General features: G+C 23.2%; 2 protein-coding genes across 11 annotated transcripts in view; one reads left to right on the top strand and one right to left on the bottom strand.

Moving 5' to 3' along the window:
- Positions 1-1417: 1417 nt before the first annotated feature.
- LOC132922270 (probable serine hydrolase) overlaps positions 1418-13329 on the bottom strand; it is a 15539-nt gene continuing 3627 nt past the window's right edge. For 2 of the 8 annotated variants that reach the window (XM_060985695.1, XM_060985697.1), the window contains exons 2-6: positions 8269-8345; positions 7446-7606; positions 6892-7124; positions 6608-6794; positions 3933-4401 (exon numbers count right to left, since the gene is read on the bottom strand). In XM_060985695.1, the coding sequence (XP_060841678.1) occupies positions 4141-4401; positions 6608-6794; positions 6892-7124; positions 7446-7606; positions 8269-8338 (912 nt within the window). In that variant the 5' untranslated portion in view covers positions 8339-8345 and the 3' untranslated portion in view covers positions 3933-4140. Of the gene's footprint in view, positions 1833-3932; positions 4402-6607; positions 6795-6891; positions 7125-7445; positions 7607-8268; positions 8346-8458; positions 8612-9190; positions 9345-10294; positions 10635-12488; positions 12630-13329 lie in introns of those variants that run through there. The other 6 variants (XM_060985692.1, XM_060985696.1, XM_060985694.1 and 3 more) reach the window with 6 other exon arrangements.
- Positions 5516-12568, top strand: LOC132922271 (protein anon-73B1). 3 transcript variants are annotated; one of them, XM_060985700.1, is made up of 3 exons: positions 5516-5655; positions 11371-11510; positions 12239-12568. In XM_060985700.1, exons 2-3 carry the CDS (start codon positions 11379-11381, stop codon positions 12347-12349), a joined length of 243 nt encoding a protein of 80 aa, XP_060841683.1. In that variant the 5' UTR covers positions 5516-5655; positions 11371-11378; the 3' UTR covers positions 12350-12568. The 3 variants fall into 3 exon arrangements, with proteins under 3 accessions (XP_060841683.1, XP_060841682.1, XP_060841681.1); XM_060985699.1 differs by lacking the exon at positions 5516-5655 and adding an exon at positions 10840-11013; XM_060985698.1 differs by lacking the exon at positions 5516-5655 and adding an exon at positions 10842-11248.

Raw genomic sequence — 13329 nt, 5'->3', positions numbered from 1 at the left:
AGGTTAGGTAGTATATTTTGACAAAATCAGTATATATAGACAGTAGTTTTATAGACGTGGATGAATAAATCTATAACCGTGGTTCTATATAATAATAGGTAATAGCGCAATTAATATTTAATACCATAATAATGCCGTTACCCTTACCATAAATAATGAATTTTAAAATATTATTTAAGAAATAAAAAACCGTAAAATTGAATTTAATACCTACAAATATTATAAAAATGCTTATAGTAGATACTATATGTAGGTATGGTGTTGGTACCTGAAATTAATTTAATTAATTTTAAAAATGTTATCGGTGAAAGTGATAGAATGACTATCAAAAACGTTAGCTATAAAGTATAAATAAAAATATATTTATATAATAATATACCTATTGTAGGTATACAATCATTCATCAATGGATTTCCATTATAAATCTGCTCTATAGAAGGTAACGTCATTAAATACTTACATGCAGCTCCTTTGTTCTGAATTTTATGTTTAATACAATAAGGTATTTACCTCAGAAAAAAATATCTATTATTTAGATGATATTGACCTAAATTGAAAACTATATTTAAATAAAGTAAAAACTAGTGGACCAAATTAAGCATCTATTATTAACCAATATTCATTAGGTATCATGCAAGAGCGTACCTATTTGAGGGGGACGAAACGACATACGCCCCCCATCGCTCGTATTTTTTCTATATAATAGTTCTAATAATTTATTTAAAAAATTTTCTGTTTGATAAATATCGTAAATCGTAATGATAACATACTAAACATAATAAGAATTTTATGCCTATTTATAGGTAATCAACTGTAAATTATTTTTAGTTTGTTATGTTTGTATACAAGAAAAATTAATTTCGCCCCCTTCCATGGTCTCAACTCAAATACCTTATATTAATGTTGATGGTGGTAAAAGAATGTAGAAGGGATATTTTATTTTTTCTTATGAAAATAACGTACTTTAAATATACGTCGCGACTTATAAATTATTATAATATAGAAGTACCTAGGTATGCAATGTGACCCTAATAATTACTATAGAAAAATGTTCACCGTAGTCGACAAACTAATATATTTCACATTACCTTAATATAATAATAGATGTTTTTGATATTTTAGCTTGTTTTATGTACGTGTATGTACTTAAGAACTCATAAACATATTCAACATTACCAACAAATATTTTCACATAAATTACAAATAATAAATTAGACATAAAGCTACTTTTAACCGTAAATATGTATAGAAGGTATCTACGGTTTGATACAAAATAATAATATATCAAATTGGTATTATATACCTAGAGGGCTAGAGCTGTAGTGTTAAACAAAATTGTATATATAGAGCCATTATAGGAGATAACGGATAATAATTATCGAGGTTGTCCACTATAGAATAAATAATTGAATAAACATTTCAGCATTCATCCAGGTTTATTTATTCAATTTAATGTATATTGTATAATATATATATATATACCTACTATAAATTATACTGCGAGTATGATATGGTAAGTATGCATTTATCTATTTTTACTTATAATATAATATAATCAAAATTAAAAATTACAATCAAGCAATATTTAAAATAAAATTTAAGATATGTGGAGCAACTTTCGAAGCATCATTTAAATGTACATGATGAGACCCTTCGACTTCTACGTAATTAAAATCGCTTGTAGATTGTTTTATCGTTTCTAAAATACTTTGAAAAAGTGACCAATTATCACGCACCCTACCTGGAACTGCTTTGATCATTAAATAACGACAACGAATCTGTTTTGCAAATTCGTTAGTTACATCAAATGATGGTAAAGCGAACCTGTTGACCTGAAAAAAAAAATATTAACAAAAATAATCTAATTACTTATGCAAAAAAATATTTAAATACATACAAGTACATTCAAATTCACGGTAGGTAACTTTCATAAGCAATAAACAATGTGATTAATAAAATAATAAATAATAGTTTAATTCTAGATTGTGCACGATAAATAAAATATGATAAATCAATTTTCTAGAACACTGAACAACTGCATGGTCAAAGATCAAGGTTAAGGGTTAGGTCAGGTATTGAGGCCATTAGCGATAAAATATTTTATAATGTATGTAGTATATACCTAATATTATGTTAGTAATAAATAACGCCATAGTATAAAATTATATTAATATTTTGTCCACAAGTCATAATAAGAATTTGGAATCTGTTACAGTTCCATTTTTTCTGATACGTTATTTGATATAAAAGCTATAAAAAATATGCGTCTTAAGCAGCACACCCAAAGTAAATTTAATGGTGTTTTTGATTTTTAAAGCAATTTTTTTTTTTTGTAATTTATTTAAGAAATGTCAAAAAAGGATAAACATAGTTTACAATTATTTAAATAAATATCCACACATTATGGACGTTCTTTTGCAATTAAAATACATTTTTCCAGTACAATTGTTTAGAAAAATTGGGAAATAATTTTTATTTCAAAAAAAAAAAAAAAAATAGACAATAATATTTATTTCCGTTACTTAGTTATTCAATTAACTTTAGAACAGAGGTTCCCAATCTTTTTTGACTCACAACACACTATTTTTAAAAACTTTGAGGCACCCTATAGAAGTATAGGTACTAGTAGATTGTCTGTTTATATTTATATTTTACAACTTTGGTTCTCTTTAACTAGGTATAAGTATAACCAAACATATTATATTTTATAGAAAAAAACGAATTAATTAATGTTTATGTATTACACACATATCTATGTTATATCTTTCATAAAATAATTTTCTTTGTATATTAAAAAATATTTATGATTGCTTAATAAATAAAATTATTTCATGGTATTCTGGTTGGGAATCTCTAGCTTAATGATAGCCAGGCCCAACGAGAGGGGGCAACCAGGGCTGTAGCCCTAGGGCCTGGACCTCAAAGAGGGTTTGGGCCCAGCCAAAGCAACCAAATCCTATACTTTACCTAATTTTTACTTAGATATAAAAATTGATCCGAGAATCCTCACAGCCCTGATGATAGCTTCTTTTTACTTTTTGTCACGATTTATGACTCATTAATCACTATCTATCTCCAATCATAATAAATTAAATTATAATAACATTTAAACTAACTCATTTTGATTTATGAGTAGGGACGGTGATCAGTTTATTAAAAAGAAAAACCAAGACAAATATAATATGTTTCATAAAGAGAAAATTTATTTTGAATAAAACAAATGTATAATTTAGATAGGTATTTTAATTTAAAACATGCATTATGTAATTTTAGGATACATAATATTTTTAAATTTATTGTTAATCATATTTGGAATTTTATTTTACAAGTTAGGTACCATACAAATTATATAAATTTTGACATAATGTAATATGAATTCATATTAATGCATTAATCTAGGACATATTGAAGTCTCAATAAAGTTTTTCGGGATGATGGGAGAAACTTTTAAAAGCCCAAATGTCTGGATAGTAGAACGCTATTTATGAGATTTAGCTATAGTCGTAAACAAACATTTTCCACAAAAAACAACTGAATCCAACTTTTTCTACATAAAACCCTCCTTACTTGACAAAATTCATATCCTATGTGTCGATCAACACTCTCTATAACAATTTTTCTGGATCACAATGGTCTATGATATAATCAAAACTCATAGAAGTCTCTAAAACATTAAAATCCACCTAATAACAATTCATGTCTTTACATATCACAATGAATCTTTAAAAAGGTGGTATTGCTGTTATCTACGTACTAGTATAAAATAGATTTTATTTAAATTGAGTATTGAAAAAGGATACTGAACAAATAACAAGTGACATAACTCATAAGAATTATCACAGTTGTAGATAGTACATGAGGCAATAAGGATCTAAGGATTGAACACCAACTTTAACACATAGTTTGGTAGTAAGGTCAATTAAAAGTAGATATATTGTAAGTATATATCTATTAATAGATAAATTGTATATCAACTAGGTATATTATTATAATTATAATAAATAAAATATGAAATAATATATAGTAAATATAAATAATATTATCACTAAATATGATATGCATAGTATGTATAATATAGCCAGACTAATACTATTTCATAATTACATGTTAGATATATGATATAATATGATATCATAATGATCAGCTTATAGACTGTTGAATGAAAGTTGCAACATCTGAAGCTAAACATTCTGGATTATTGAGATGTAAATGATGAGTACCGTCATATTCTTTAAAAACAAAGTCTTTTGCATTCATTTTTATTATTTCCAAGACTTGTGAATAAACTGGCCAGTTATCTAATGATCTGTATGGTTTAGCTTTGATATTCATATAGCGACATGTTATCTGACCAGCAAATGCTATAACTACATCTAGAGATGGTAAACCCATCCACGCAACCTGTACATGCAAAATGTAATATTACTATATTAGGTAGCAATCCCATTAGCGTTTTAAACATTTTAGTGTAATTAATAACTCAACCGCTTAGTTGTAATAAATATAACCTAATATTGAATTATATATTTTAAAAATATTTTATAATATTATAAAATATACCTTAAAGTACATATTTTGATAAGTTGAATTTACTGTATAAAATAATTTAAATTCCCTTAAAAGAATATTACATCCATATGTATTTTAGCCGTCTTATATGTATTTGCAGATCTATAACATACTAAATTTGCGCTCAAAAATAACCATTTTGTATTGTTGATTTAAATACTGAATTTAGTAAATTGTCCTATTATCAAATTTATAGTAAACATTTCTTCAAGGAATCTCGTATACTTTTATTAATATTTTATTTTAAAATGAACTATAAATTATAATTTATAACTAGGGAACGAATTAATATGCAAATATATATATTTATTGCCTTATTGGTATAAACTATTTAAAATTTGTGAGAATTTTCTACAATTTAGATCATTCTCATTCAAATTATAACAACTGTATTTTGCATATTATGAATATCTCAATGTTTTTTCAATGTACTACATTTTTAAGAGGACGCCATACCCGCATGTGTTGTCTCTGTCTTTCTAACGTACATCATAACACATTTTCATTCAGAACAATACATTTTGTGATGTTAGCTTTAATATTAGAGTAAATTTACCTATAATCAAATTTAAAGGTAAGAATATTATCTAGACAATGACATATGCTTTTCTTGATATTATCATTTTAAAGTGAGTTATGAACATTTTAGAGTTGTAAAATTTTACATAGCTATAACTCACTTTAAAATAATAATATCAATAAAAGCATATGTCATTGTTTAGATAATATTCTTACCTTTAAATTTGATAATAGGTAAATTTACTCTAAAATTAAAGCCAATATCACAAAATGTATTCTTTTGAACGAAAATTTGTTATGATGTACGTTAGTAAGACAGAGACAACACATGCGTGTATGGCGTCCTTTTAATGCATATTCATAATTTTATAGTGCAGTGGTTTTCAACCTGTGCGTTGCGGCTCCTAGGGGCGTTGTCAGTTATTATCAATAGAGCCACGCTAAAAATTTAAAAATATAAAAACTTGATAGAATCTGTCAAATTGTTATTCATGGAACACTTATCACAACTTATTGTTCAATTCCAAAATTCTGGAAATGAGGAAATGAGAATCGCGCTTTAAAAATGTAAGCCATGATTTGATAATATTATACAACAAAAACAAACATAGCCGTCCCATTAAATATTAAAATTATTATTATAGTTTAAAAATGTTTCCTATTATTAATAATTACATGTTTATTTCATCATTAAATAAAGTTAGATTAAATAATGAAAATTTGATTATTTTAAATGTTCGTATGGGAACCATTTAATTACATTTAAATACATTTAATTTTAAAATCAAAAGGAGCCGTGGACCCAAAAAGGTTGAAAACCACTGTTTAGTGTATATTTTTATTAAAAAACACAAACTTAAAAATGATTAAAAAAATATTTCTTCAATTGCCTTCTATAGCCTACTTATAACCAAAGAACATAGCATATTATATGTAACCAATAATTTAAAGGTTTAAAATTATAATAATTGTAATATATTAAACATTTAAAACATATTATTATAAATTATAATCATATTTCATTTTAAAATTTAAATTAAATATAGATAAAACCTACAAGATAACATAGATTTGTGCTGTTCAATTTTTAATTAAATATATAGATACAATACATAGATAAAAATTATTTTAGTTGTGAACTATAATAGCATTTTAAAAATAGCATTTATGAGATCCAGTAAAATATATATTTTAATAAATATTTGCATATATTAATAATAATTAGATTTTTAATTATTAATATTTTATTACTACATTAAGTCATAATTGAATAACAACTTAAATAGACCTTTTACAGTTATATTTAAAGTACAACATTATTTATTGTTTATAATATGTCTAATACTATTTCTTGACAAATTTAATATTTTTGTTTACAATTGCACCTTAATACTGATCATAGAAAGTTTATTAGTTCTGTTGTTCATATAATTAATTTATTATTAATTATTATTATTATTGATTTCCCTTATAATATTTTACGTGTATACACAACGCATCTTATACATAATATATTTACCTTAAGACGTATATCTCTTGAAAACAAATATTTGTTATCTTTAACTCGATACATTCCACGTCTCATAAGTATTTCACAAGATTTGCGAGTCAATGTTCCATGATGTCCATCAACGACTAAATCAATCATCTCTGAATATTTATAAGAAGGCATTTTATCAAGTCCTAATGCATCATAATATATGAGTCTATAACATATTTTAGATATTTATTTATGAATTATTAGTCATACATTGTCATACTTGATAATTGATATGAACTAAGTATGTATAAAATAAAACTAACTTATCAATATTTGGTCCTGTATTTTTAACAATTTCACTCGGATCAAAAATGACAGGTGCTACTGTGTCAATAGATATCAACATTTCCGTATCATCAGGGTATGATGCAGCATATAAAAATCCAATAGCTGCACCCAAAGAATGACCCATAATAGAAACTTTTTTCCAATTATAATGTCTGATTATTCTCCTTAAAATAGCTAGGCCATCCCAAAATATATAATAAGGTAAACCCTATGAAACATAATATTATTATTGATTATATTAATCTAGTCTTAACATAAAATATTTATCAAAATTAAAACAGTTGTTTCATGAACAATTTAAAATACCACATAGATTAGAATTCAGATCCTCAACTAGAAAATGTATTAGCTAGTTTTTTCATATATAAAGTACATTATATCAAATGTATGAAATATATTTTATGAATTATAAGGAATAAAATTACTTATTACTAGATTACGATTAAGCAAAATTATATTAAAGAGGTTATTATAAATCCTCAATGTATTAAAAATCAGATAAAATTTTATTATTGAAAAAATATTTTACCGAAGGGATATGCGAAGATCGCCCATGCCCTGGTAGATCTATACATAAGATAGATAAATCTTTAGGTAGTAATTCGATTAAAGGATCAAAAGTTCCAGCATTATCTTGCCATCCATGAATTGCAATTATAGGCTGCTTATCTTTTGATCCCCACCATTTACCTAAACAATTTAAACATAAAAAATGTATTTATTTTTATTTTTATTTTGTTGATAAGATACCAGTACCTATAGTACCTCATATATTTAATATTTATTTATTATGAATATACAAGCCAAATCTCCCAAACCCTATTGTAAAATTAACAGGTATATATGTTAGAATTATAATGAAAAAAATAATAAAATAAAAAAAACAAAACAAACACTGCAAATCATGGGTGCCGCAAGGGGGTGCACTTGCACCCACCTGACTACAAAAAATTTAATTAAATTAAAAAAATTGAATGGTATTGAAACTATTTTATTTTGCATAATTATCTACATTATATTATATTACGTATTTAACTATTATTATTGTTATTATTATTACATATAAAAACATTATTTAGAAATTAGCGTATACCTACTTGCATGATGCACCCCCCCTGATAAAATTCCTGGCGGCGCCTATGACTGCAATATTAATATTATGTATGAGTAATTACTAAAAAATAATGCAAGGAGATTTATATACCTAACTTTTTTTTTTATTAAAATAGAAAATTAACTTTTAATTATTACTTATAAATTAAGTAAAGTTTTACAAGTAAGATTTAAGATAGTGTTCAGTGATACTAATTTATAAATATAAATATAATTAATAATAAAACTTCATTACTAACCACTTACAAAACCGAATGGTACAGGAATTTGAATTTCTTCAAATGATGGTCCACTAACAGATAATTCCATTGTTAATCTAAAATAAAATTATTATATTTACACTTTGATAATATTATTCTTAACTATACTAATTTATTATGTGTAAGTTAAAAACTAAAAAAAACTAAACCATTAAATAAATTATATTACCAATAAAGTTGAAAAAACCTATATCACTAGATAGTTATGACAACAAATTTAATCTAACTACTAGTTGTTCCAATAAAATAAGAAATGCTAAATGGTTATTTAATAATAATAAAATAAATAACCAACTTATTACATTAAATTATTAATAATTATATATTATTTGATAATTTTATATAAATTGTCATGTCAAAGATTAATCATTTTTTCATGCTCTTATATAATAAACAGAATTTTATGTAATAATTTTTTTTTTTCAGTAAGTAATAATAAATACAAGTAGTTTATTATGCCAACTTAAATTTACATAACTATAATGAATATTTTTTAAATATTGATGTAATCTATTCTTTGAAAAATTGAATAAAAAAAGGTAGATTAGTTTCTTAATATTAGTTTAAAATAATAATAGATTTTTTATACAAATTACCTATTATATAATATATTAATATTTTCAACTATTTAATTTATCAAATTCTACAGATACAAAAGTAGTCACCAATAGTAGGCATTGATACATTTAAAAAACTAATATGTTAATTTGTATAAAAGGGTTATATACTTATATCTTAAATATATTCAAACAAATAATATAATTTAATCGAATAAAATATTAACCGCCTAAATATTCTTAACAATATTCACAATAACGTTCAAAATAATTTGCAAGTATACATTATTAAAATCAATTCTACATAGTATAGCAATAATAAAGATTAATCAATAAGTACATACTCTGAACTACTAGTAGATCAATAATACATTTTTCCAAATAATATATAATATAGCATTATTATTATCTTACTGCATAATCATAATTGCTATATAAAGTTATTCATTTGCAAAATGATTCTTTCTTTGTATTTCAGTTATAATTAACAAAGTAAATTAAAAAAAATTTACTCTCAATAAATATTCACTATTCACTATTTAAAAGTGTTTCATAAGACTATTGTTCCCTATATATTTGTAGTAACATTTAGACACTAATGAAGAATAAATTTAAATAACTCATTAGAACAAAATATATTCATGAAAAATTAATTAATTATAAGGTCATAAAGTAGTTAAACATTTACCTACCTATTCTATACTTTAAAAAAAATAAACAAACATATAATGTTGACGCTAACATTTTTGGTTTTAGGTTATATATTATATAATTTGTAACCTTTTAATAACTTTATATATTATAAGTATAAATATATATATATAAATAACCAATTAGTCCAATAATGAATGTTATAATTGACCACTTATATGTAAGTCAAAACTACAAAATGAATTGTAAAAAATTAAAAATAATTAGGAAATTGGACAATTTTTCATAAATTTCTGACCAAAAATCATTTTTCATAAATCACAAAACCAGAAAAAATCATAAAATATGTTGATCACAATTTCTAGATATAGACGTATAGTTAAAAAAAATTGTATTATCTTGTTTTCTTAAAATTTTAGATTGTATGATTTATTAAATTAATTATGTATGAGTAGGTATTAAAAAATAGTAAGGTCAATATTAGTAATTTGTGATACTAAGAAGTTTAAAAAATAAATTCTATATAAATAGCTAAATATTGTATGAATTTTATATCAAAATCAAATAAATTTGTAAAATTCTATAAATAAATAAAAGTCTTAAAAATCAAATCATCAAAAATTAACAATCAATTTATGTACCTACATTAATAAATTAATTAGTTATTAATTATATGATTAAATCATAATTAATAATTTTATTAAAGTATATATTATATATTACATAAACACAATTTAGGAATAAATGTATAAATTTAAATATTGCTTTTTAATTATAAATATTCGTGAAATACATACCTGCCAATAATTAATAGGTAGCGTGATTAATATATTATGGACATTATTAGAAACAAATTAGACAACTATAATAAATGTGTATTAATTAGTGATAACTGATCAATATAAAAAAATAATTTAAATTGTCAAGTACATTAATAAATTACTAAGAATTTGTAAAATAATTTGTAGAACAAAATTGAATATTATGAAAAATTAAAAATAATAATATAAATTAACTTTAAGGCATTAATAACTTATATTATTAAACAAAATATAAGTTCAAACTAAAGAATGTTTATGAAATTTATGAAAAATGCTAAAATGATAGATATGATACAGAAATATCAGTAATTCTGAATTCATTTATTCTTGCCTCTGTAGTCTGTACTCTGTAGTTAAAAATGTTAATATAATTATATAACTAAAAAAAGATAAAACTTTAAAAAATTGAATTTACTTGATAGCAACAGTTTTTTAATGGTTTTATTTATCAATAACATGTGTTTAACATTGTCTATTATCTATCGTCGCAGTCGTGATTACAAGTATAATATAAGTGATAACACATTCACAAAAATCAATAAGAATTAAGAATATTAAATATTAATATTATATTTTTGTCATTAGTTATTATTTAAGTGGACAACTATTATTTCGGAGTCTAATCGTGGAATTCTCAATGACCAATTGGCTATGAGTGCTATGAATAGTGAATTTATTTTCATTATTTTATATTAGTACTTTTTATACTATTCTATATTCTGTTGATACCTACTAAACATTTATTTCCCAATGATCTGTACAGTTAAATATACAGTAACTGAGTCAATATCATTGTGGGTTAGTTATAAGTTACATTAACATAGACTATATAAGTCTGAAAAGTGAATCATAGATGTATCATTGACATAGAATTTATAGAATAGAAACTATTCTATTGTTAAGGACATTTAATCTAATTATTGGTATTTGGTATGTTTAATTTCATAAATATAAATACATTTTTTACAATTTTATTTAAGGAGATTGAAATAAATGAAATTGATGTAATTTCATACACGAATAATAATCATTGTTTTGTTTCTTTTTCATAGTTTTCAAGATGTTTCCGATGGAAGAATCAGATGAAGTATTTGATGCTGTGATCCGTTATGGTTTATACTTAGTTGCTATTTTCCAATTAGTATGCATAACAACGGTGTTTTTATTAACTGACCAATCTAATGACTCAAAAGTAATTATTAAAAAGACTAAAATTATTTATATAAATTATTTTAAAATTAACAAAATAAATAAAACAAATACAGTTTTAATAATAAATTATGTGTAGAATAAATTCCGATAGAACCTTAGCTATTCCAATTATTAAGTTTTATATAAATAAGATGGTGAAATAAATACTAATAAAAAAAATAAACCTGTATACTATATATAAAACTTAACTCAATATAAAAATATAGTAATGAAATCTTTCATTATAATTATAAGAAATTTTACTAATAGATTACTCCTGTAAACAGAACTTTAATAAAATAATTTTTTATTATTTTAGTTGAAAAATAATATATTATACATCATTATCAACTATCTAATTTAGTTGTAAAATAATTATTTATGTTTTTACCGTTATCTTCTTTATTTATTGACATAATAACTTCTATATTTACAATCATTTATTGTTTTAGTTATAATTCTACCATAATTACATGAAATATTATAATGTTCCAAAGTATGACTATTGTAGATTATAATGACTACTGTAATAATATATACTATAACCTGTGGCGTCACGCGTCATTTTAAAACGAAGATAACGATAAAATTGAGTGACGGATAATATTTTTAACAGTACCCAATTTTTAATTATACCAAATACTAACGATTTAGCTTTTATCTATTTTTTCCTAGGATAGTCCTTTAAACATAAAATAAAAGTATTAAATTAATTTATTGAATTTTTAGGATAATGGTGATGGCAGTGAATATGACTCTGATGGTAGTACATTTGCATCACCTAGACGCCCATATTCTCATCATAGATCAAGAAAACAAGACAAGAAGAAAAGACGATGAATAAAAATGAATTATACTTGTAATATTGTTCCTTTTTTAAGTTTAATTATTCATTATAATAATACATTACTTGTAGATTTTTTTTATTTAAGCAAACTTAAAATCCCATTTATATATTTTACTAATATTATATAATTACCTTTGTATTGTTTATTTATACAACCTCTATAACATATACATTTAATTAAAAAAAAAAAACCATTCTATAAACTTTTGAAATTAGTTTTATAATTTTATTAAAATTCTTTATTGAATATATTAAATATTATGTTTATAATATATTATACTGGTGAACACAATTTAGAGAAGATATGTTGTCTACATTGTATCATTGTGATGGTAAGTTATCAGTCACATACTCAAATGACCGAAAAAAATATGATTAGAAATATCATATAATAAATTATTTTTGGTTAAGTAACATTTTAGATTATATTTTTTCTATATAATCATGTTTTAGTTGTATTACAGAACTTTTACTCTAAAATGTAGATATATTTAAACTGTATGACTTAAATTGAAGGAAAAATATACTATTTCATTATGAATTATCAGTCTGCACTCTGCATATACAATTTTACCAAATTATCAACTGGAACATTGTATAGTTACTATTAGTTATTATTTTATTAATGTTATTATTATCTTGACTTTTTATTACCAATTATTAAAAATATTTTTAATTTATAAGATGATATTGATTGTAAAAAATATAACTATCAACTTATGTTAATGGTAATAGTAAGTTTATAAAATATAAGCTAATATAAACAGTGGTGAACTGGCAAGGAATGCCAGAATACGATTACATCCCGGGTTCCATATATACATTTTGAAAAATAATTGTGCATTCATAAAAGTAGGTAGGTATAGAAAAATAACATAAGAAATTGAAATAATACATGTTTTAAGAAGCTAAGGTCCCCATAAAACAGTTTCTACCAATATGCTATAGCTCAGACTCCTCACATAGAACGCCA

This window comes from Rhopalosiphum padi, chromosome 2 (assembly GCF_020882245.1).
Source record: "Rhopalosiphum padi isolate XX-2018 chromosome 2, ASM2088224v1, whole genome shotgun sequence".
NCBI lineage: Eukaryota > Metazoa > Arthropoda > Insecta > Hemiptera > Aphididae > Rhopalosiphum > Rhopalosiphum padi.
Note: the sequence above shows the minus strand (reverse complement) of the source record. Positions and strands in the feature narration are given on the sequence as shown.